Source organism: Jatropha curcas, chromosome 10, assembly GCF_041381405.1.
Source record: "Jatropha curcas cultivar XTBG-Jc1 chromosome 10, XTBG_Jcur_1.0, whole genome shotgun sequence".
Taxonomy (NCBI): domain Eukaryota; kingdom Viridiplantae; phylum Streptophyta; class Magnoliopsida; order Malpighiales; family Euphorbiaceae; genus Jatropha; species Jatropha curcas.
This window is the reverse complement of record NC_143160.1, coordinates 3,462,567-3,487,049: the sequence shown is the minus strand read 5'-3', so window position 1 is coordinate 3,487,049 and position 24,483 is coordinate 3,462,567. Positions and strand designations below refer to the sequence as shown.

The following is a 24,483-nucleotide window of genomic DNA, read 5'->3' as shown; positions in this document are numbered from 1 at the left end:
GCTTTACCTGAAAATAACAGAACAGATAGATAAGTTACGTACAATACGCGGTAGTTTCTTTTGCCTCTGGAATATCCGCCTTTCTTTTGCTTTAACTCGAAACAGTAATCTCCAATTCGAAAACTCTCCTCGTCAAATCAATAAAATATAGATCAAATCACGTGTTATTGACTATGTATAATTTAGTTTATTGATTCAAATAATGAATTTATCAAAAAGCATTTTCTTTTTGAGAATTGGAGAAAATTGATTTAAATGTAAATCTATTGTATATAGATTTACCGTTAGACTGTGTCTTGGTGTGCTTTAGAAAGTAATTTAATTGGTAAATTTAAATTACAATTTGATATAAATTTATTTACAATATCAAGATTAGAAATATAAAATTACTATTATTGACAAAGTTTTATCTAAATAATACTCTAGAAAATGTGTAAAACAGAAATAAAAAAAGTACAATAATTTGGCAGTGGGTGATTCAATTGAAGTTGCAGCCACGTATGGTAGTGATATCATTTAGCACTTGGTCGTATGTGGAAACTCGCACCAAACGTATGAAAAATTTATTGGCCCGTTCCACTTGGTTTACTCTTTCTGGTATTGTTAGACTGCAGTTCCCTGTTTTCAAATAAATAAATTTTCTATTGTGCTCTTGCTCGATGTTAATAAATTAGAAGTTTGAATTTCAAAAGTTATTATAAATAGAAAAAAAAAATGTAAAAAAAAAAAAAATTAGTAAACGAAAATGTATGAAGATCTTTATGTTTTAATAGACTTGATAAAAGGTATATAACCATCAAACTATATATGCATTTATTATAAGTTATATTGAAGCGTGCATCTCAATCATTGAAGCTGGGAAAACCCCTTTTCAACGGTGTCAATCGAAGAATAGATCTCCTGTCGATCAACGACCACGTGTTCTGTCAACCGTTCCTCGCAAAAACTTGAACGGCATCACTACAAGACGTTCATTCTGTAGTTTTTGAACTAATTAACATTTGTTTTACCCTCACATTCTAATACGCTTTAATCTTCTTCTTCCCTGAAGAGCTCAAAAGGTTGTAACAACATTTGCTTTGTGATGGAATCAAGATTGTGCACAAGACACTAGGGCTTCGTGGCTTGTTACTAGAAGCCATTCTGTTCTGTGCCGGCCAGAAACCTAATGTGTACAATTTAGCATTTATAATCTTCATAAAAGTGGAGAAGTAAAACCTCAAGAAAAAGGGCACCATCGTGCTACTTGTAGTGCTAAATCTTTCCTTTCATCCACTGTAATTTTCATTTCCCTTCATACATATATGAACAAAAATAAAGATGTAGACACAAACACTGTGGGATTTCCCAAACATTTATTTGTGCAACTTCCTAGGAGGGATAATGACCGTAGGTGGATCGGGTATCTTGTCATTTGGCCCAAGATTGTCAATTGGTGGATGCTGCTTATGATGATCAGTGACAGATTGGTAAGCCATTGCTAATGCCAGAGCCTGGACAAAAGGTAGACACAGTTATTCAGCTCAATAGCAAGAGTCTTACATCTACACCTTGTATGCAACACTTTTTTTTTTTTTTTTTTGTCAACAGAAAGAGGTAAAATTATTAAAACTTAACATAATTAAGGAGCTTACAATGTGATCATGGTTAGGACGAGCATAAATGCCAGTGTTGATAGTGGTTCTCCTTCGGCTTCCTCCAGAAGGTGGATTAGATATATTTTTAAATCCAGTTGGAATCACAATTACAGGCAGACCCACAAGATTCCCCAGACAAACCTTTTCCCAGTCAGTTGCATTGCCAATGAATGCGTCGACACTGAAACTCTTTTTGACTTCCTGAATTAATTTTCCTCGTGCCCTTTGCGCCTATGGAAAAGATTATCTCAATGCGAATACATGGTTTATTCTAATGCATGAAATTTATTCCAATATCGCTGACTATGTGTTCTAGACCGGATTGAGCAAAGTTTATGCCTGCTATGCTCTTAAAAATGAATGACAATGCATAATTTAAGATATTAAAATGATAAGCACTTCCAAGGTTGTCTTAGAGAGTATTGCATAAAAAAAAGGCCACGTAACTCCACCAAAGAACTTACAAAACCTTCGGGGTGACAGCAATTTTTTTTTTTTTCTTTTTTTTTTTTGCTTTTGGGGAAAAAAAAACAGAAAGAAACAAATGGGATGTATAATGCTGTTAGAAACCATATAGATGTTAAGGCTATCGATTGATCAATTGATAACAGAAAATATACCTGCACATAATCAACTGCTGGAATTACATGTGAACGACCCAACTCAGTGGGCCATTGATCTTGAGCTTCATAAACATCATCCTGACCAATGCGTTGCCACTCATCAAAGTGAGCCAACATTTCAATGTCCATTGTGAAATTTAATATTCCTTGGACAGAGTCAACAGTGTAATTCAGTTTGAAAGGAACCATATTAACACCTTTTTCCTTTAGCACATGAACAACCTGCCATTGCCGTCCCAATGAAATTCACTCAAAACTTTGATTGGAAGGGAAAAAAAATCAACAGAAAGCCGCCAGCGTCATGAATTAAGTTGGCTGATAAAAGTGGGTGCCATTCGTAATCTGTTTGTTGAACAACTTCTGAAATCAGTAATGTGACATATACAGCAAATGAATAGCCTACTAACCTCCATTTCAGCATCATCCATATATCCAACAGTAAGCTGTGTAATGTCAACAGAAAATGGATCATTAAAAGGAATATCTCTTGAGGAGACATCATCAGTATCCTTCCCCCTAATAGCATCCAGAACAACTGCACAATCTGCAGCGCTTCTGCAGAAAGGACCAAGCTTATCCTGTTAAATAAATGCAATTTAGATTCTACAATTGGCGCACAGCTAATGAATGGAGAAATACTATTGACATGAATAACGTAAGGCATCACCAAGCTTTCTGCTATGCTCATTACACCAGTTCGACCAACAGTACCAAAAGTTGGACGCAATGCTGTTACACCACAACGAGCCGCAGGGTATGTAATTGAGCCAGCTGTTTCTGAACCAATCGCAAATGGGACCATACCTGTTTATGGATAACTAGTTCTTAATTGCCAAAAAAGTTCATTAAAAAGGATACTTGTCTTGTGATTTTATTGAAATGATATTGGTTCAAGATTTCAGTGCAAACTTAAATAATTCTTGAGATTGTTGAACAAGTACTCAAAATCCTATAAAAATTTACATGATCACAATATGGAAGGGAATGTAACTTTGAAGATCAAAACCCATAAGACCAGAAGAATACCGGCAGAAGTGCAGGCAGCAGGCCCAGCTGATGAACCTGTTGAAAATTCCTCAATGTTCCAAGGGTTTCTCGTTCTACCCCCAAACCAGATGTCATCATATGCCAGTGATCCAGAAACAAGTTTTGCAACAAGAACTGCCCCTGCTGACCTTAACCTGTATTCAGCATAGCAATGAAATTGCGAAATAATTTACTTTCTGAATGCAATAAAAGTACTTTCACATTATACTCGATACCTCTTGTAAACCCAAGCTTCAATATTAAGAACTTGATCTTTGAAACTTTTTGAACCCCATGTTGTCTTGTACCCAGGTACTGCTATAATATCCTTCAGTCCATAAGGAATTCCATGGAGAGGTCCTGTAAGATGAAACCATTATTTAAATCTAGAGTCAAAGAAACAATTTCACAATACTTATAAAGAAGCAACATTAAGAATCCGAATTACAACATGAACAAAATCAAGGTTGAATCATTTTGATAATAATCAGTTTGATCTGTTTTACCAAGGTCTACAACGTTTACTAGACAAGCTTATCTTTCCCACCTATCTACCTGAAAGCCGCTTAATTAAAACCCTTTGAAAAATGCATTTCTGGCCAATGGCATTAACTTAAGAATTAAAACATCCATTTGATGGAAGGATGATACTAATACTTTGATTATGTTAATTGTGAAGAGATAAGATACCCAAATATACTCCTTTCGCAAGCAATTCATCAGCTTCTTTTGCTTGCTTATAGCCTAATTCGTCTGTAAAAGTTATCACAGCTTCAAGAACAGGATTGTACCTACGCATTTCAAGCAATTGATCATTATTAATAAAAAATAACTTGAAACTTACAATGAATAACCACCACGCTAATTTCTTTGACACACCTTTTCAACCTCTCAAGGAAAATTCCCACAAGCTCCTGAGATGTAATTTGCTTCGTCCTAATGAGTTCTCCTAGTTCAAGTACCTGCCATAGTCTAGCCAAATTGACACAGAGAGAGAAAAAAAAAAGAGAAAAAAAAAAAAAAAAAAGACATTTGATAACCCACAAACAAGTAGCAACTAATAATCTTACACTCATGAAGACAATATCTTTCTCACTTTTTGGCTTCTGTATGCCAACGGGAGCAGGATAGTTAAATCTTTTGCTTGCATTTTCCACGTGCTCAGGAGTCCACTCTGGATTAAATACTAAATAAGATGGGTTATGCAATCCTCCATTTTCAGAAGCAACTAATCTCCGATTAGCTCTAATCACGGGCAAATTAAACTCCACCGCACCCTTTGCAATCTCCATCACCTAAATGAATTTTTTTTTTTTGTTAAATAAACAAACATAATTACATTAAATAGAATAAAAAAACGAAAAATGGAGAAGTTCTACACAATCACCTTAGCATCATTGAAGAAATTGGCATCTAGAATCTTAAATGCGCATCTAAGTTGCGAAGCTTCAGTTATCTTATCTGAGCATCTGCTATTTCTCTTACTATCCTGCTCATTAACAACAATGAAACCATTAAGCCATGTAATATATACAGAAACAAGATCAAATTATCTATGATCCTGCTTATTTCTAATTGCTGAGCGTCACCTTACCTGCACAAAAGATTTACGGGAACAAGTACCAAATTTGTCTCGAAACGTTACCCATAATTTTCTAAAAGGCCTAATCTGATTTTTCAATATATTGAGGAAAACCATTACTATAGAAAAAAAGACACCAAGTTTCAAATTTTCAGAGACAGCGAGAAAGATACCATGGTCACGTTACTTTCAGCGAGAAAGCGAACGGATTGCTTTGAAATGGGCGAATCAGAGGTGGGATCGTTTTGGGAGTGTAAGCAGACACAAGACCCAGCTACATAAAACGACATGGAGAGTACAAAAACGACGCAGAGACTGAAGCGTGTCAATCCAATCGGAAAAGAAAGACAGAAGTCAACCGCCATAGCTGCCACGTTTCAGTCCTCAATGGGTGCTTTCATTGGTTTCTGCACTTATACTAGCTCATCAGATAACTGCATAATATAATACTATTAGTATTTGATCTGAGTTGTTGTCGCTGATTGGAGAGACTGAGTAGCACCGGCATTGTCAGGTCCACCGCCAAAACACGGTGCCAGTCTTTTGTAAGCTCTTTGACTTTGCTGCACAAATGCCTGTCTCGGCCGGCCATCAGTAGTGGTAAATAATCTGACCGATGCTGGTGCTATAATTAACTAACAAAAAATCGAATCTGCCGTAAATGGTAATTTGGCTGACTTTGACCAGTCCGCATCTGATTCCCATACACTTGAATGTATTTGATTCTTTTTGTCATAAATCGAATTGCCTTTTCAAAAAATAAATAAATAAATAAATCCGACATGAAAACTCTGTATTATATATACAATCCACTTGTATCAATCGGCCGAGAATATCTCCAACCTTTTTAGCCTTTTCTGGGACCCATCCGCTTCGGTTAGCGTGAGAAACTCCCTCTAAGCAATTTGCAGTTTTCTTCTCAGAATATGATCGATCTAATCCTCGAGCTTGAGCAGTGGATTCTCTAAAAAGCTGTAAGTTAATTTTGAATTGTTTCATTTGGGATGTTTGTTATTCGGCATTGTATTGAGTGAGGAAAATATTAAAATTCAGGTTTTTTTTGGTTTCTGTGCGATCGTGAACGTATTTTGAAATTTTTTATTTTTTTTGAAAAGATTTGAAATTTTTTATTTGCTGATCTTTTTTTTTACTATGTACTTTGTGCTCCATGTATATTCTAATTTATTCTTAATTTATGGGCTTAGAAAATTTCTTTTCTTGAGCGATAACGGGAATTAAGATAGGGCTTCTGGGTTCTGTAAATACTGTGTGAATTAGGAGATTACGAACTACCTAATTTTTCAATTATCAATTTTGCTTCTTTTCTCAACTTTGAGTAGCAATATTCTTCATATACCCTCAGGAAGTTCTTGAGAAAAGTATTGTTAGAATGGTTAAAAAGACTTGTTAGATTTTTGCGGTGTTATTTCTTGTGGTTCATTTTCCCAATTTTGAGATTCATTTTCACATGGGATTTTGTCATAATAAATTATTTGAGCATCAAATTTAGGAGCTTTTCTTTCATAATAAGCGGAATTGGAAGAAAATTTACCTGAGCTTTTTAAGGGAAGACAGAACATGCAAAATTTCATGAATATGTAAGGTCAAATTTTCATTTCGTTTACATTTGAGGGATTTGAAATAAGGAGGTTAAAATTTGAGAATGTGTTGGTTTCATTTATTGATTAAATATAAATTCATGAATCTAACCAATGCAAAAATTCACTTGGATGTGTGTTTGTAATAACGATAAAAAGTGTTAATTCAGATCCATCTGAAATAATTTCTGAATCAGATAATTGAATCTAATCAATTGAAACTGTCATCAAAACGGTTTGAACTAAAATCATTTTTAAGTTACTCATTTGAAATCCTTTAATGCAAATTGGCATCCACTTGGCTTCATTGAGGGTCTGATCCCAATAAACGGATAAGTAAAGAAGCACGATTCATTTGTAGAAAAGTGGTGCAAGCCGGTTTTGTTCTCCCATTTATAGTCAGTTTTTCTATAGTTAGCAACTTATTGGAAATGTTTGTTTCTTGTTCTTTGACAGTTTTCAGCATTACACATTTTATAAATTTGTGGTCTTTATAATGTCTGAAAGCATTAGCATGGGAGAGCTAATACTCTGGTAATTTGCCTGAAATTTGCAGATTGATTATCCCTTCAAACACATAAAGCTCAAGGGAAGAACTTTTCTTTGTTGTAATATTCTTCATTAATCTCACACACCATGCTTAAGATCCCAAAACATCAAGTTGCTGGTCATAAAGCATCTGATGGACTGCTTGGCCCTCTCATAGATGATTCAGGGCGCTTCTACAAACCTCTTCAGAGTGATGAGCGTGGCTCCAAAGAGGTGGCCTTCTACACATCCTTCTCTTCCAATGCAATGGTCCCAGAGCACATCCGCAAATTCTTTCCTATCTTTTATGGTACCCAACTCTTAGAAGCATCAGATGGATCTGGGTTGTGCCCCCACATTGTCTTGCAGGATGTTGTCTCAAATCTTTTGCATCCATCCATTATGGACGTTAAGATTGGTTCTAGAACATGGTACCCACAAGCACCTGAGGACTATATACATAAGTGCCTTAAAAAGGATAGGGAAACCAGCAGCTTGTCATTGGGTTTTAGGATATCTGGCTTGCAGCTATATGGCAGTGAAGAATCAGGATTCTGGAGACCTGGGAAGAAGGTTGTCCAGAATCTTAATGCAGATGAGGTTAGAGTAGTTCTGAGAAAATTTGTTTCTTCCTACTCATCTGCTGATCCAAATTTTGTACCAGATTGTGCTTTTGCATCTAGTGTTTATGGTGGTTCAACTGGGATTCTGGCCCAGCTATTGGAGCTAAAGTCATGGTTTGAGGATCAAACCATCTACCATTTCAATTCCTGTTCAGTACTCATTGTGTATGAAAAGGGGTCCATGCTTAAACGTCCAAGTTCTGGTGCTGTAGTTAAACTTGTTGACTTTGCTCATGTCACGGAAGCCAATGGTGTTATTGATCATAACTTCTTGGGTGGCCTTTGCTCTTTGATAAAGATGATCTCTGAGATTCTTACCAGTCCAGATGAGTGCCGAACCAAAAATGGTTTGCAGGACTCCGACAAGAATTGTATTTATATTGGCGACAGCAAAGGGGAGTGAACACAGCATTTCAAGGTGCTGAAAGATCTGGACAAAAATTACTTTTTGCTAGGAGAGGCCTTATTTTTCTTTTTGCCTAGCTCAATGAGACTGTCAACTAATATGCATTGACCTGTTGAATAAATTCTGCGTAGAGTTCCACGGCTATTATTTGTCCTTTTAGCCAAGTGGAAAAAAAGAAACAAACTTAACTGTAAAACCTATTTTTTTGTTCTCAGTCCATTATTCTGTTAGTTCCATTCTCATTCCAATACACAGATTTTTTCGTGATTCTGTGTTTATGTGATGGAAAAACTAAACTTATGCTATTATTGTTGTTCGTGTGATGTGGTTTTGAGGTGAAAAATGGAAAGTATGGCCTTATTATAGTTCTATTATAGTTCTAGTAGTACTACATCTGACTTCTTTAGTCGCAGACATGAAACTAGAGTCTCTCCTCGAAAATTTGAGTGCACCGAAGAGGTCTTGAAAATGTGAATGTGAGACAGAGGATTAGTAATCTGAAGTCCTCCCGTATAATAGACTCTCTAGTCTTTTTGTAGTTACCTAAACAATTAGATTCAGTGCAGGAAAGAGAATTAATAAGACAAACGGAGTACGTTAAGGCTGATTGCAAAAGCTTCTTTATATGCCACTCGACCACTTTCAGCTTTAATTTTACAATACATGATAAAGAAAAAATAGCTGCCAACTTGCCATTAAATATCATTTTGGAGCTCTTTCTCATGGCAACTGACTGAACAGCCTTTTTAAATTAAGTAATCAATCACATTTATTTAATTGCAATTAGCTCCAGTATCCTGCATCCTCAAATTACTTTCAAAATCCCAAGGTAATGTGTTGCATTCAGTGGAGTAAATTGCTTTCCTGAACAAAATCTTTATATAATGAAAATAATTAAGGACATTTCCATCGTGACTTTGATAACATTTCTTTCAAGCAATGCTATTATTTAAATCTGCTTACAAGATAATCTATTTGAAATCTAGCAGTGAACTCCAAGCCTGAAAGAAAAAAATAAAAACTTCCATTTCTTGCAATCTCTAAACAATGCACACACATATATAAAACAAATAAAAAAGCAATCAGTTATTCAAGACAGATAAAAAACACTCATCTGCTCCAAAAAAGCTAACCAAGATGAATTCCTTCATCCTCTTTTGCATGGTCTCGAGCGTTTGTATTAAAATATGCCTGGCAGACTTCGATAATCTGCAGGATGTTTGTCCAGCAGAATCTACAAGCCAGCAGACAATCTTCATCAATGGCTTGCCTTGCAAGAACCCAGCAACCATCACTCCCTCAGATTTCAAGTCATCGAAACTAAGTCGCCGTGGCAATACAGAAAACTTCTGTAGTTCCTCGACAACTATTATCACAGCCTTTGACTTTGCTGGCCTGAACACACTAGGCCTCTCAATAGCCAGAACAGACCTTGATGTGGATGGTGTAGTACCGCCACAAACCCATCCAAGAGCTACCGAGATTTTCTTTGTCGGCGCAGGAGTAGTGATTATTGGATTTGTCGACACCCAAACTCAATTTTTTCAAAAGATTCTCAAAGAAGGAGAAGTTTTTGTTGTTCCCAAGGGTATGCTCCATTTCTGCGCGAATGCTGGCAACGAGGATGCTACTGTTTACTCAGTATTCAACAGCCAGAACCCAGGATTGGTGAGTATTGCTGGTGCAATGTTTGACCCTGATCCGGAAATGATAAAGAAGCTTGTGAGAAAAATCAACTCTCTTCCTGGAACAGAAATGGAATGAGAAATGCTACACTATACGGGTGCAATCTCTTTACAACCAGTGATTAGAATGTTGAAATATAATTTGACAATGGAAGCAATGCTTCTCCTACGTTTATAAAAAATAATAATGCCTCTTTATTATTTATTATATATGCTGGTTTTACTTTCATCTTTTGTTGGATTATATGTTTTGGCTTCATGTATCGGCAACTGATGCGGTCTAAAATTTTATTTTTACAAAGCCATGTAATGTACTGGTCTAATTACCCAAAAAAGAAAACAATGGGATTTTTTGTGCTTAATTACTCCAAAGTGTCAATATCTAAATCTTCTTAATGATAAATTTTCTTCTGTTAATGTTAGAAAATAATGAAATTATAGCAACAAGCCTTAAGATCAGCAGAGTGAACTAAGTCATGGATTCACTAATAGATTAAATTATTGAAAAATATTTTTTTTTATTGGAAAGATGATGTTTTTGATCATATATTGAAAAAAAAAAAAAATTAAAGTGGATAATATTTAAAAAATTTTATTTTCATTTGTTTGGTCAGCTAGATAAGTCTAATCTTGATGGCATCTATAAGTACGGCCAAAGAAAAAAAAGAAAATAATGAAATTATTTTGTGCTCAAAATTCTAAAATCAAGAGATTTTATTATCATTTTCAAAACAATACACGGGGGAATTTCATAATTACTAAACATAGGGGGCAAAAATAAAATTCCTTACAAATTTGTTACTACCGTTTAAAATCGACATTTCATTTCTAATCATTCCGCGCCAAACTAGAAGAAGAAGAAGAAGAACAGATGGCAGTCTTATGCTTTGTGTTGGATCTATGTAGCCTATCGCCTCCATTGCTTCGGGACCTAAAGCAGGTACTAATATAGCTTCTCCCTTTCTCTTTATTGGACCTCTTTCTGGATATCGTATCGAGCTTATCTGTCCATCTATCTCTTCTGTGAAATTCTAGAGATAGTTTCCTTGTACAGTTGATTGATTCATTGATGGAATTGCAAATTTTCGTCAGTGCTTCTTGCAGCTCGCCAATTTATACGCAATTTCATCGCATTCGTCGTTTCAGCCTCCATCGGACTCCCTCAGGGACAGAATCGGCTTGTGCTATGTCTCCAATAATCGCATTTCTTCGTCTCATGAGGTAGTTTCGTCTTTTGATTCTATAGAGAAGAAAATGGTAGACAATTAGTAAATACAAATATATTGGCGTTTTTTTTTTTTTTTCCAATTTTAAACAGCTAAAAATCGCATATAGTCCTAGAGGAAATTTCAATCTCCGCGATTTCCATCATGCCGTTAACAACTTGCCTGGCGATGCCTTTTTGCCTGAGATTGACGATTCTGGAGCTCTCCTGTCAAGCGGTATCTCTCTGTGGAAAATTGTATCATGCATGTTTGTTTTTTATTTTAATTTATTTTGTGGACTGCTACTAGATGTAAAATTACCAAGCGTTTTGAGCGATCAAGTCCTATACTCCTGGGGAGGTAAAGATTTTATGAGAAAAGTGATAGTTTTGAGCTCCTGCTTAACTGAGAAAATAGACTCCGACATGAAAGGTATTCTCGCGGTAAGCCAAATATCATGCATTTTGTTTCTCTTTCATTTTTAGGCATACCGCATACATGCTTTTGCTTCTTGTTGACAAAACCTCCTGGTTTATTTTTTCGAACAGGATGCAGCAGACAAGTGTGTTTCAGTAGAGTTTGTATTGTTTGAACAAAGCGCAAGCTATCTCAGCAATGTGCAGGAAAATATCAACTGTTTTGCAACAAGTTTATCTGATCTTGATAATTGCTCCTTCCAGACCTATCTCCCAGGTTAAGTCCTCCCATCATGATCTCTAGTTTTTTCTATCATCCCATCCAAGATTGTTAATGCTTGACCGCATGATATTACCACAATTGTTGCAATAAGCTAAATTTTCCTTGAATTTAAATAGTCTTAGTTATATTTGCTAGGAAAACCAAAACAAACCAAAGTGTGAAACTCCTATATCATGTGTCATTAGTTTTGACATTAAAAATATTTGCAGATACCAGAGTATTTCATAGTCTGGTAAAAAGATGGCTACAGGATTTAAAAGATGACATGGAAGAGCCACTGCAAGCTCGTTTTATCTTTAAGTCCAACCTTGTAGGCTCTTTGAATCAAATAAGCTGCAGCTTGTCAATATCTGTCAGTCAAATTATTGATGGCTTCAGTGCTTGTCAGGTAACTATGAGAATCGCTTTATGCTTTACACATGGTTCATTTCTTCCCTGCTTCTTTTCTCATTCCATTTTCCTTCATGTCAACAAAGCAATATTATGAATCGTTTACTCTGCCCAATAGACATGCAGGTGTCATGGCATAGTGTTGGATAATGCAGTAAAAGATAAAGCTGATAGGCCTTCTTGTCCAGTTACAGGCAATGATCTTGGAACAGCTAACGTGATTGATAATTCTGTAAAAGTTGGAGACAAAACAATCTTGTTTATGCCCTCTTTTCAGAGCTCAATGAAGCTCCATCAAGTTTCTTCACCCATAGATTTCAATGTTATTGAGAGGACTAATCTGAGTTCTTTAAGTGAAGGTAATGTCATGTGTGGGATCTATCATCTGTTCTCTGTTGAATAGGACTGTCACTTTGCTTGTCCATTTTATTCTATTGTCATATAAGCAGTAAGGAAACTGTCATTGGGATGAGAGAAATTCTGCTTAATACGATAAAGCTGTTATGCTGAATTGGATTCTCTTTTTCCTCGCCATGGAGTCACATATACTGGTGTGATAGTGAAAATAATGAAATGCACACAAGCTTAAATCTGAAAAATATTGCCTCGAGCTGCAGTTTGAACAGATGACTATGTTATACATTTAAATATTATGAATAGATGGCTTCCTTTTATCAATTCATTTTACAATTTTATATTTTGACTCAGGGGTTATGTTTGGAACGTCACATTATGTAGCTCCATCAGCTTGCAATGAAATAGAAACCTCTTCAGATGAAATGTTCAAGCCTGAATTGAATTTTCAACGTATGAGGAATCCTCTCATTTGATTTCTCTTTTTTTTTTTTTTTTTTTTTTTGCACCAATAATCTATATGTAACAGAATTAGGGGTTTTCCCAGTTCCTTTGATTCACAATAGTATTATAATACCATATATGTTTTGAGCCTTAAGGTGATCCGATTTTCTGGGTGTATTTTGTGTAAATCTTTACGAACCTGTGACGTTTTCATCTTTCTAACTGAGGATGTGATTTGACAGTTTTTCAAGGGATTTGCAGTGCCCTACATTCAATGGATCAAGGGTTGATATGTTCTTCATATTGCAATGTGGAAACCATGAGAGAGACAGCATTCCATTGTTATTATATTCTTCAACCATCAGAAAATGGACCAATGCTCCTCAGGGTGAATGTCGATCCCCTTATTTCATTAACTAAATAAAATATTTGTTTCTTGTAAACAGTAAATGCCATTTCATATCATCTTTTTATTTCTCATACAGTCTCTTCCTCTCAGTTCAGTCCTTTTGCTTGTGTTTGTTTTATATTTTCTTCCTACGACTTACTTTCTTCTTTGTTCCATTTCAATAAAATACTCTACAATTTTGCAGCGTCTTGCTGCTCTAGAGGAAGTCTTGCCTAGGCCTGACATCAATCCATTCATTCATTCTTCAGTCTCTAAGGATATTCAGAATGCCATTCATGAATCTGTATTAAAGGTTGACTTTGTCCTAATTACTTCCTACTAAAATTGCCTTCTTGTTGTGGACTTCTTTTGCTTTCTTCTCTTATTTGTTTGCTTTAAGTTGAATGTAAATTTTTTTTTTTTTTTTTTCTGGGTTTGCATAATGTTTCTAGTCATGCTATGCCATAACCTCGAAAGACCAAGAAATTTAATTCTTGCTCAGTATTTTGAACTTGTTAAGAAATAGAGATTGTAGAGTGCATATATTTGGAAAGATTTTTTAAGTATTTACACTCGGAACATTTTGAGACTCTAAGAGCATCCAGTTAGTAATTTCTTGTTGTCAGTGCATGTGAATCAACTTAGAATAATTGGATTAGAAGGCTTGGCAGCTATAGGCATGACTTAGACTGCACCATTCTTAGTTATATTGCTTGAGGAAATTTTTCTACTGATTCAAACCATATACTTTTCTTAGCATGATGGTATCCGTACTCTTTTTTTTTCTTTCTTTTCGTCTGATCTTTTCCGTAAGTTCCTTTTCATCCTGAATTCCCACAGATTGAGTTGAGAGACTATAATCCAGTCCTACATGAGAGAGGGTTCCATCAAAAGCTGAACTTGCTTGTGAAAGAAAGCCTACAATTTGGGTATTGTTTTCTTTCCTGCTGATTAAAAAGTGGTATATGCTCACATATATACTAATTTTTTTGAAGTTCCAAGTTAAAGATATTCTAAATACAGGTAGAGTGAATAAAAAGTCTTAGTGCTTTAAAGAGATCACCAATCTTTTTTTTTGGGGAATTCCCTAAAATAAATTGTCTCGTTTTTCAGTTGAACTTATAAATAACAGAATTTGGACAGGACTCTTCTGTTACTATTTTTTCTTCCCAGAAGAGGCTATTGCCAAATTTCACAGTCATCCTTGTGCATTTAGAGAGTCTTGAAAACAATTTATACATTTTTTTGTTCTCCACAATTGTTTTGGCTCAGTTTTCTCACCATAGAATCCAAATTGAGTTTATTTTACATCTGCAAAAGAGAAACTTTTTTAGTTTGGGACTGAGCTTCGTTGTATTTTTCATGACTAAACTCATCAGTGGGAATGACCTCATTTCTGAAGTAATTTTTAACTTTCATAAGCTTGAGACCGAGCTTAGCTGGGTATCTGTGTTGTGTGACTAACATCATCAGTGTTTTAATTGTGTTTGGAATTTTTCCTGATATTTTCCTTGATTAATTGAATGTTCCAGGTCAATTCCACCTAAACAGAATGAGGCATCTGAACTGAACTCAAAGCAACCAAATTCATCAGAATTGAATATAAAACCAAATCGTATATTAGATACTATAGTTGTTGAAGATGAACCCTCACTGCTTAATCGGACAGTTAAAGAAGACAAAACCACTTCCATTGCAGAAGAATGGGAGCAGCTGGTTGTCAGTGAAGACCCCAGTATATATTCTCCCGCTTGTACTTCCAAGCCTAAGATTGATATATTAGTTTTATCCTCACCAGACAGTAATAAGCAGTTGGATGTAAAAACTTCAAAAATATTAGAGAGATTAGAGGTGCCAAGACAATTGAAAACAAAGATAACTTCTCCCATTCTCACAGGCAGCAGCCTCTCAGAAACAGGCATGCCAACCAAAAGGCCTCTGATCCCGTTCCAGCACACCCATGCAACAGAACAAAGTTGGAGTTCAAGCCAGTTAATGAAACCCAATTTCCAGAGGGCTAAAAGGAAACATAAATGAAAAGAAGGATCCCTTCCTGCGTAGCAGAGTTGTGCCAGGTGTCTCTGAGGTTAGTATATGCTTTCATTTTAGTAGGCTTACAATGAAAACTTTTTTTTTTCTTTGTATAGACTATCCATTAAGTAGCATGCCTGTGAAATTCTGTTATAATGATTCTCCTGAAGGCCGAAATTGAGAGCAACTTATCTGCTTCTATGAAATGGACTGCTTTCAAATATCCTTCTGTATCTTACCTGCATATTTTTGCCTGCATTCTTTTTTTTTTTTTTTTTAATTTGTGCTTGAAATCATTGCATCAGAGCCGCTAAGCTGTCCAGATTCTGACAGGTAGAAACTAAAGGTGACACCAAAATTTTTCGTAGTATATATATAGCTTTAAATGTGCTTACAGAGAGAGAGAAAGAGATAGATTTCTTGGACTTCGTAAATAGGAGCAGTGAGAACCAAAATGTAGCGAGTTTGAGTTGAAGCAGACAGGTAGACATTGTGGCTGGAAAGGAAATATACAGGTTCTTAATCTTAGGTATTGGATGAAAGGACTATTTTGGACAGGTGTGCATTTGAAGTATAATCATGCTACTTGTAGAGATCTCTGATGACAATTAATTATTAGTTTCGCTACTTGGAGTGGTGACTTCAAGAAGGATGATTAGTGAAACAGCACAGCAGCTTATCCAACATGCTGTAAATAGGATAATCTGTTCGCTTATGATAGTTCTGTCGGAACTTGGAGGTCTGTGTGCATAGTTCGATCATCATAATTTAGGAGTAGAATGGGGGATTTTCATGATTATGGCAGCAATTATAAGATAATGTCTCGTTTTGCAACATAATTATATTATGCAGATTACAATTTGTCTAAATTATTGATATTTGATAGCGTACAAAAATTTCTGTCACGAACAGTAGTGATATTGTAAAAGTTGAAAATTATCCTACTTTGGAAGGTTTAGTGGCACTTTGTTCATACCATACCATTGCAAAATACTGTCTATACATGAGTTTCAAAACAAGCTGAAAAAGCAGAACAGCAGGTTTGAATGATAGTAGGGGGTTAATTTTATCACATAAGGCTGAAACGAGAGTTAACCTGGTTGGAATAAAATGAATTTAAATTTGTTCAGTAACCTATGATCTGATCTGTAGGGAATTAGTTTCCTAACTAGAAGTCTTGAATTTAGAGTCTAGAGCGGTCATCCCATGAGGTTGGGCCTCACCCTAATCGGGCTGTCTTTTTGACATTGGATTTGGGCCATGATTGTGGACCACGCTCAGTTGAGGATTTAGCCGATGCCCGATTGTCATTTTGCGAGTACCCTGCTGCGGCCTTATACGGAGAGAACTATACTCGATTCATTGCTGTGCTCCGTCCTACTTTCTTTTTTCTTTTTTCTTTTTTCTTTTTTCTTTTTTTTTCTCAAACTTCGTGTGTTCTCTTGACATTTTGGACCTGAATTTCCTGGAGGTCATAAATTGATAAATCTTGATTCAGATATTATAAATTAATTTAAGAATATTTGACACGTTCAATTTCCTTTGAACAACAAAGAAAATGACATTTTCTTTGACATTTGTCCATACATCAACATCTCATTAATATAAATTTACATTATCAAAAAGAAAAACAAGAAATCATTTCATAATGATTAAAAAATAGTGATCCCAAAAAAATGATTAAGGATAGTGATTTGTGAAGCCGCTAACTAATAATTAACTAATATTTTTCTCTTAAAAAATAATAATTAACTAAAGCATAATTGATTTAAATAAAAAGAAATGAATTACAGTTGTCCTGCCAAATACTTTTAACATTGTCATTGCAAAATCTACAAAAAAAAAAAAAAAAAAAAAAAAAAAAAAAAAAAAGAAGAGAAGGGAGAAGGTGCTTTGCATTCCTCTTGTATATAGACATTCACATAGGTGATCACAACATGTAGCCACGCTCACATACACCTACTTTTTGTTGGTGCCTTGGTGGTGGTGGGCTGCCCCTGTCCCTTCAGTTCAATCAACCAAACGCACTATCCTTTGCGTGCATAATTTACCAAATTTTCTATCGACAAACGCAATAAACAATACATTATCATTTATCAATATTCGTTAAGGTCAACAAAAGGAGCCCAAATCTGTATAACGTGCTAGAAAGTGCGATCTTGCTGGAGCTAAAGAGGGACTCGTCAAGTGGGTTTTCTTTTTATCTCGCTTTTTCTTCTTATCCATTTAAAAATTAGAAGTTTTCTTTGTGAAAATCAAACTTGGTGTTTGTCTTGTGCGAGAAATCCAAAGCTAAGTGTCGTAGCTCTTTTGTTAGAGCTGGTGCCCCGCAGTAAAACACCCCTGCGAATAGGGAAAAAAGACAAATCAATATTTTCCTTCTATAAATAATGCATGACATAAAATAGTTTATACACCATCCTATTTGTTATACTCGGAAAATTTGTGTTTCTATTTGGACCCAGATAAAGAAATATCTCATTGTAAGAAATTATATAAAGAAGAAATAAATAACGAAAAAGATAGAGGAAACTCTTACTGTGAACTACAAACACTCTCTAACTGAAAATTTGCCAAGAAAAAGGTAATTAATCGTTAAGATAAATACTAATCTTTTAAGTAATGTCATCATTAGGAAAAAGCATTAGCACTAACGCTAACACCCATTATCAAGTAAAGTGATATCTCTGTCTTTTTCTTTTCTTTATGTTAATTGACAGAAAGAGCAAAGAAAGGAACAATAATGCAGAAAAAAGCTCTTAAACTGAAGATAAGCTTCAGAATGGAATAAAATTACTATATTTACTAAATACATGTAAATGCACTTGTCAAAATCACTATGGGCCGCTAGTCCAATAGTTGAGTTTTTATCTTTTAATGCAAAAGCTCAGGATTGAAATGTACTTACCAACTCGAGAATCTGGGTGGTTAAGGGCAATGCGCTTGTAGACATTTCGCCAATTAGGTTTGGCGAAATGGGACTTAACTCGAGTCCCAGAGACGATATCAACACCATTTTTGGCATGATGAATGGACTGAAGCATAGCAATTAGCGCAGACCTTGCATCTCCTTCTTCATAAACACTGGTGCAATAGTTATGAAGCTCTATGACATGGTTATCGTCTAATTCAGCCACTTCATTCATTATCCCTTTAAACCAATCAAAAGACCCTTGTTCCCTCGTCACCCAGTAAAAGTATGCCCTTCTTGTCTTGAAATTTTCTTTCCTTTTAAAAGTATTAGGACTTGGCGTTTTGGGTAATGTTCCATTTTCTATTGCATTCTCTTCTTCTTCATCCGTTGCCCTAATGTTACTCACTATGTCCTTTACTATACTTATCATTGGTGTTGCTCCAATTCCTAGACCCACGAGTAGAACCACTTCATATTTCTTGTAGTCTTGTGCTGGTGCACCATATGGACCATCAATCAGAACTCTTGGGAAACTGTTCATGATCATCATTACAATAATTGTAAGAATAAATATCATCTTGCACATCAAAGCAATAATTTTTCACTTTGAATTGAAAGGTAAATAATTTTCACTCCAAAACAAAAACCATTCGCATGTTTTGTTAGGTGTCCCTATAGTGGGACAAGTTAGTTGAACTTTTATGTATATGACAAATTTATCTATTTCATCAATTTTAGTTTGTTTGTTTCATTGTATTTAACTGGATTTTTGAGTGTGAAAAATCTTCTAATTGGATCATAGTTGGCAATCTGTTTCTTGGCTAATTAATTAAATTTCATAACCAAGGATTTCGGGAGTAACCAATTTTTATTAGCCTATTGTATAATTAAATAGGCATACTCTAGTCAGTCAAAGATGCTAATCCTATCTATCTGACTTCTGGTATATATTTAGTCACATGTATAGTTTGATTAGTTGATAAAGAATGCGTTAGAACCCAAATAATTGATATAGGTAGAGTGTGGTATCATGTGGCAAACAATCAGACCACTAGAAAAATCAAAGTTCGTAGTTAGCTATCAGGACCATTCTGAAGTGGACAGTCTTATATAATTCTAACCTGTAGCAAGAAAATGGGGGATAGAGATGACAGAAGATCAAATAATGGCCAACTTGTGGGCCCTTAATACAGGTGGAGAGGTGCTTTTTTTTTTGTCTTCTTTCTGATGTCCTTAATAAACAAAGTTAAAGGTTCTTTATTGTTACCCTTTTCTTAAATACTTGAAAATTTCTGGAATATTTGCGTATTTGATTCTATACCATTAATTAACTACTCCAAAAAAACTGCCATTAAGGAGTAGAAGCAAGCTAGGTAAGTTATCCTTACAAGGCTCATGTGATATTTTGCTCTTCCTGGGTAGTTACATCAGCAATGGATTGTTACACCTAATCTAACTGCCCAAGATTCGCTCGTAAACTAAAGTTGACCTTATGTAATAATGCCTTTCACGTTCACAGAATGAATTCACTCACCCTCTAAATATTGATTCCTTTTCAGATTTTAATAATAAATGTGGGTTCAACGTAAAATTTTATAACCTGTAGGCAAGCCAGTAAATATATAAAAAAAAAAAAAAAAAAAAAAACTTACTTCGGGTTGTTGTTTCCCTGAAAGCCATCAGCTCTGAGAAGTCCGCTTTTCCCAGTATCAGGTGGTTGGCAAACCTGAAAAAGAAAACAAGAATAGAAAATATTAGCCTCAATAATCGCCATGAAAAGGGGGTAATCAATAATCAATTAATAATCTCTGATTCTCCCAATGAAAAACACATGCCTGAGAAAATACTGTTCTGAGCTGCCTTGTCCAATCACCCAAAGTTCTAATGTGAACACTTAGATAATCATCTCCAGGAGCTGAAGTGATGGAAAATGGGTGCCTGTTGACATGTGAATTTTAATTACCCTTTAAGTAAAAGCAAAGCAACTACTAAACAGATCTTATAACAATTTAATAACTAATAACAAGAAAGAGGTTGAAAAAGTTCCCTACCATTCAAATGGAGAGACGGCGGCACAATTGACGAACATGTACTGTCCACTCTTGTATTTGAATCCTTGAGGCTTTGACATGTGAAGTGCCAACACATTTCCAGGGTAAATAGCCACCTTCAATGTCAAAATAACTACATTAACCACAATTTCCAAGAATGCTGTCCTTTTACACGTATTAATAGCAATAATGAAGTTATTTACCTTTTTTATAGTAACAGGCTTGATGCTAGACCTTAATGCCCTGGTCAATCTTTCACTTGCATAAAGAATTACTGGAACAGCTAAATACATCCAGGTCTGCAAATAAACAAGAAAGAGTCACTGTAATCACTAATCAAAAATATAAAATGGTTAGTTTGTAATTAGAGGAAGTTCTTGTGATTAGTCTGTAATTAGAGAAACTGCATAGTGCTTACCGTTTTCTTGTACCATTCTTTAGTCAAGTAGAGGTATTGGCCATGAACAATGAGTAGGGTATAGACTATGACAAAGAGATGGTGAGAGTACCAGAAGGCATTAAAACCAGTAAGCTTCTTTAGGAAAGTTGGCAAATTGAGCTTGTTTCTTCTAAACCAAGGAGCAGCTAATGTAAAAGCTATTGCCATCAAAACTACCATTATAATTCCAGTTACTCCCTCTACTGACTTGACAAAATGCCAATAGCTTGAAGGTTGGTCCCCAAAATATTTCTGCATAAGCTTCCATTTTTCTTCACTTGCTTGAAGAAGTCGAGGGAAGTCACATGTTAAATGAGAAATTGCATGTAGACCAACTCCCACTGAAATTGCAATTGCTATCACCTAAAGAAATGAGAAAGAAAAAATAGCATTTTAATTTATATCCAAATTTGTATTTTTATAACTCTGCTTTTTCTTTTTGAACATTAACTGAAATTTTTACCTTGTGGAAGTTGAGGTTGTCATCAAAAGGAACCACAAGACCTAACTTAGTTTTATTTCTAAGCCAGGTAAGCGTGTTTCTGCAAACAGGTAATAAAATTAAAGCCATATTCAATTTGAGTGTCTCAGCTCCTCCTTTGGCAATGCAGACACATGCTCCCATTACTTTATAAGCAGCTCGTCGTCGATACTGCACATATTTATAGGTAAATAGACCAGCCATAACCCCAATCCATAGAGCCATCACCCATACTCTTTGCCAATTATCTAAAAGGAAGTATTTGATGCTCCTGCACCATGTCTTTATTGGATTGTCATCTAGTGTAGGCTTAAGCTTTTGGCTGAGCATTTGGCTTAGATATCTGCTGTCTCCTACTCTTACAGATTGGTTTGGCCCTTGCAATAAAAGCATTTCCAGGTTCTCTATCTGGTTTTGACACAATAATCACGATGATTAGTGGGCTACGACAATAATTTGCAGAAAATTTGATAAAGAAGATACCGATTAGCTTGTGATTTTTTTGTTTTACCATGATATATCCATGTCTTTCTGGATCCAGCTCTTCCATGATCAAGGCTGCATATTCCTCTGCTTGTTTTTGGATATTTGATAGTTTATTTGCAGAAGCACTAAGAGTAATGATCTGTAAAATTACAATATAATTAAATTTAATCTTAATTAGTTCGAAATCTTCTTTTCATGTGAAGCACATGATTTGATCTACTGAAGTTAATGAAATGAATAAAAAAACTACACAACCTTTTATTTTCTGAATTAAATAAATATACCTCTCTAACTTCTTCTTCTGTGATTCTACCATCTGCATCTTTATCAACCCTGAAATTATTTCAACTACAAAATCAGAACTTGGTTATACTAATCCAAGAACAATAATCTTGAAATTAAACATTACATGTCAAAAAAGGTCTGAAGCCTGGAATCAAAACTCTGATCTGAAATTTGTTCCCAAAAATCCTTCAATTCATCTTTACTAATTGAATCGGCTTGTATGTTCCTCTTCCTAGCAAGTGCGTTAAACAACTCCCCTGCAAATTCCTTCGACTCTTTCATTCCTGCCATTACAAAAAAGTTAACATAAAATTAATTTTTATCCAAAAACAAGATAATAAACAAAAGTCGGTGTTGCCACTTATATATATACCTATACATTCACAGAAGCGCGAACGAGGAAGCAAGCCGTGGGTAGAAGCAGTAATTTCATCAAAACGCTTCTCCACTGCGGCCCATCCTGCACCTCCATCAGTCTTGCTAATGAACTCAAGTCCTTTCAAAGCATGTGCAGCCGCAGTTTTTGTTCTGTCAAGACGACTAGGAGGCTGCCTTTTTGAAAATGAAGCCAAACGCTTTATTTCCTGTCTGATTTTTGCAGAAGCATTTCTAACAATTTTAGATGCTGATCTTTTTTCTAGTCCTTTAGCTAGTAATGTCACTTCGGGATCTTCTGCAACACCATTTGCTGCTTTAACACTGTGGACTGCTACAGAATCATCACGAACATCGAGTGTAACCTCCACATATTGTTCATCTTGAGATGAACTAGATTCTGGAATGTTAAACCTTGCACTCTTTCTTGTTCCTCTTTTGTTAAGAGGTCCACTTAAAGGTCCACTGTAAGGTACCTTTTCGCCTGACAAAAGCTCTGTATCAGAATGATGATGCTGGTGATGGGGATCTTCTTCTCCCATTTCTTGAATCTAAGTTGAAGACGGCCCTTTAAAAGCTGAATTCTTGCAGACTAGATTTGTAAAGCAAATGAAAACTATAATTTTGTTTTGTGTTTTGTTTTGTTTCTTGTTCTTTTGCAGGGGGAAGTGTTTGTTTGTTATATATATATATATATATATATATATATATATATAGGAGTGGAAGTGAGAGAGATATTTTTTTTTAAAAAAAAATATTATTATTAATAATAAAGTATGGTGTGGACACATGGAATGAGTATGTCAGACATTTTATTTAATCATGTTGTAATTAAATAAAACCTTAAAGTTTGGTAGAGATTAATGATAATTATTAAAAATCAAATGAAGATTAGAAAACCATATGTTGTTGAATTAATTTTTGGCTACTTTCATTTATGTTATATTTTGAATCCTGAAAGAAACTTCCTTTTTCCTGCATAGTTTCCTCGTGGTGCTTGATTTCCAGTTTCTTCATCCTTTCCTAGCTGTCCTGGTACACATTCCCTTCACTTGCATTTAGCTTTTTTTTTTTTTTTTTTTTTTTTTTTTTTTTAATTTTAACCATCCAGTATCCGAAGTCTATTGGCTTGACTAATCCGGATTCGCGTCGAGCAGACCCATAAAGATGGCAAAGCGCTTCCTCCCGAATGTTTGTATTTAGCATTTTACTATATGTGGGATAAGATGAAATAATTGAATTTTCTGCAGAAAGTGATTTTATTATAGATGGTAAATTTGCAATTGTTATTAAAGGAAACAAGTGATTACTTAAAATAGATATTTGAAAGTAATTATACTGTGCATGGCATAACTGTGGACTGATAGCAATAGCTTTAACTAATTGATGAAATCAATTTCATTAATTTCAGGTCATCAATGGTGCTTATCGGTTTAATACCACACATGATAATTGGTCTAGTTCATGAATTGTCTTATAAAACGGATTTAGACAAGTTAATTCTATAACTTCTAAGCATTAAAATCATCAAATCTCCTACTTTCCAAACCGAAAAAGATCGTATATCTAGTTCATGTTAGCTGGTGACTTTCCATGAAAGCAATGCTTAGCTAAATTGAAGGTGTCACGACTTCACACAACCGTGTGATATTACTGGTCAAACATTGTGTATCTAAGGTTGACGACACATTAACATTGTTAGTAATTGTATTATCAGGAATTCAAATATCCCTGAACATGCCTCCTTAAATTTTTTATGAAGCTGCATTAGCTCGTGCCACCTGTCCACTTGTAACCTTCAATTCTACATATAATTTTTTAAACTTCGAGACTTTGATATATATAAAAACATATAAAATCAGATTTCAAAATGAAATTGGTCTCATAAAAAAAATGTAATTATTCATAGTCGCATTAATCATTTCTTTAACATCACAATACGTAATGTATGAGTTATGACTCAGTTGACAACGCAGTCTGGACATATAAAAAGAGCTATCGGATTTGATTCCCACCAAACACACCTGGAAGGAGGGTGAAAAACCTTAACTGTGATTAACCCCCAAGCCGAATTAGGTGATCTCAGATAATAGTGTCCGGATACAGGTGGTTTAAAAAAAAATCACAACTTGCAATTGGATTTATAAATTTAACAAGTTTATCCAATTAAAAAATAGAGAGAAAATAATTTATATTTGTTAATAGCCAAATTGGACCGTTAGTCTAATAATGT

At 35.0% G+C, this 24,483-nt stretch overlaps 5 protein-coding genes across 6 annotated transcripts; 3 read left to right on the top strand and 2 right to left on the bottom strand.

The window, feature by feature from the left end:
- Positions 1-1,219: 1,219 nt before the first annotated feature.
- Positions 1,220-5,457, bottom strand: LOC105648689 (Amidase family protein). 2 transcript variants are annotated; one of them, XM_037639672.2, is made up of 13 exons: positions 5,042-5,457; positions 4,881-4,955; positions 4,674-4,775; positions 4,357-4,581; positions 4,166-4,248; positions 3,977-4,077; positions 3,523-3,646; positions 3,287-3,441; positions 2,928-3,064; positions 2,668-2,838; positions 2,258-2,482; positions 1,635-1,868; positions 1,220-1,493 (listed from the first exon to the last, which is right to left on the bottom strand). In XM_037639672.2, exons 1-13 carry the CDS (start codon positions 5,231-5,233, stop codon positions 1,356-1,358), a joined length of 1,962 nt encoding a protein of 653 aa, XP_037495600.1. In that variant the 5' UTR covers positions 5,234-5,457; the 3' UTR covers positions 1,220-1,355. The 2 variants fall into 2 exon arrangements, with proteins under 2 accessions (XP_037495600.1, XP_012090545.1); XM_012235155.4 differs by lacking the exon at positions 4,881-4,955 and having other exon boundaries at positions 5,042-5,455.
- A 230-nt stretch (positions 5,458-5,687) lies between these two features.
- LOC105648688 (inositol polyphosphate multikinase beta) lies at positions 5,688-8,259 on the top strand. Its single transcript, XM_012235154.4, has 2 exons — positions 5,688-5,842; positions 7,023-8,259. The coding sequence occupies exon 2, from the start codon at positions 7,103-7,105 to the stop codon at positions 8,018-8,020; it is 918 nt and encodes a 305-aa protein (XP_012090544.1). The 5' UTR covers positions 5,688-5,842; positions 7,023-7,102; the 3' UTR covers positions 8,021-8,259.
- An 872-nt stretch (positions 8,260-9,131) lies between these two features.
- Positions 9,132-10,070, top strand: LOC105648888 (RmlC-like cupins superfamily protein). The gene is given in 2 exon segments (XM_012235389.4): positions 9,132-9,775; positions 9,778-10,070. Coding segments are annotated over 2 exon segments (672 nt in total). The 5' UTR covers positions 9,132-9,160; the 3' UTR covers positions 9,835-10,070.
- Positions 10,071-10,458: 388 nt separating this feature from the next.
- LOC105648687 (uncharacterized) lies at positions 10,459-15,999 on the top strand. The gene is made up of 12 exons (XM_012235153.4): positions 10,459-10,648; positions 10,801-10,929; positions 11,027-11,150; positions 11,223-11,356; positions 11,462-11,606; positions 11,822-12,000; positions 12,121-12,361; positions 12,711-12,809; positions 13,043-13,188; positions 13,394-13,501; positions 14,029-14,117; positions 14,721-15,999. The coding sequence occupies exons 1-12, from the start codon at positions 10,580-10,582 to the stop codon at positions 15,223-15,225; spliced, it is 1,968 nt and encodes a 655-aa protein (XP_012090543.1). The 5' UTR covers positions 10,459-10,579; the 3' UTR covers positions 15,226-15,999.
- A 962-nt stretch (positions 16,000-16,961) lies between these two features.
- On the bottom strand, positions 16,962-22,936 carry LOC105648686 (respiratory burst oxidase homolog protein C). The gene is made up of 12 exons (XM_012235152.4): positions 22,249-22,936; positions 22,000-22,159; positions 21,875-21,923; positions 21,616-21,729; positions 21,087-21,512; positions 20,603-20,986; positions 20,388-20,483; positions 20,185-20,300; positions 19,969-20,071; positions 19,786-19,859; positions 18,128-18,666; positions 16,962-17,562 (listed from the first exon to the last, which is right to left on the bottom strand). Exons 1-12 carry the CDS (start codon positions 22,790-22,792, stop codon positions 17,453-17,455), a joined length of 2,715 nt encoding a protein of 904 aa, XP_012090542.1. The 5' UTR covers positions 22,793-22,936; the 3' UTR covers positions 16,962-17,452.
- Positions 22,937-24,483: the final 1,547 nt, after the last annotated feature.

What these genes read in the sequence shown, in the direction of transcription:
- LOC105648686 (XM_012235152.4), bottom strand. Translation starts at nt 22,792, where the DNA reads ATGGGAGAAGAAGATCCCCATCACCAGCATCATCATTCTGATACAGAG. An exon ending in AGCCTGTTACTATAAAAAAG is followed by an intron (nt 20,301 to 20,387) that starts GTAAATAACTTC and finishes TTGACATTGAAG; the next exon opens with GTGGCTATTTACCCTGGAAA. An exon ending in CCACCCAGATTCTCGAGTTG is followed by an intron (nt 17,563 to 18,127) that starts GTAAGTACATTT and finishes CCCTATTCGCAG; the next exon opens with GGGTGTTTTACTGCGGGGCA.
- LOC105648689 (XM_037639672.2), bottom strand. Translation starts at nt 5,233, where the DNA reads ATGGCGGTTGACTTCTGTCTTTCTTTTCCGATTGGATTGACACGCTTC. An exon ending in TGGATGATGCTGAAATGGAG is followed by an intron (nt 2,483 to 2,667) that starts GTTAGTAGGCTA and finishes CGGCAATGGCAG; the next exon opens with GTTGTTCATGTGCTAAAGGA. An exon ending in GTCCTAACCATGATCACATT is followed by an intron (nt 1,494 to 1,634) that starts GTAAGCTCCTTA and finishes CCTTTTGTCCAG; the next exon opens with GCTCTGGCATTAGCAATGGC.
- LOC105648687 (XM_012235153.4), top strand. Translation starts at nt 10,580, where the DNA reads ATGGCAGTCTTATGCTTTGTGTTGGATCTATGTAGCCTATCGCCTCCA. An exon ending in ATGGCTTCAGTGCTTGTCAG is followed by an intron (nt 12,001 to 12,120) that starts GTAACTATGAGA and finishes TCTGCCCAATAG; the next exon opens with ACATGCAGGTGTCATGGCAT. An exon ending in ATGGACCAATGCTCCTCAGG is followed by an intron (nt 13,189 to 13,393) that starts GTGAATGTCGAT and finishes ACAATTTTGCAG; the next exon opens with CGTCTTGCTGCTCTAGAGGA.
- LOC105648688 (XM_012235154.4), top strand. Translation starts at nt 7,103, where the DNA reads ATGCTTAAGATCCCAAAACATCAAGTTGCTGGTCATAAAGCATCTGAT.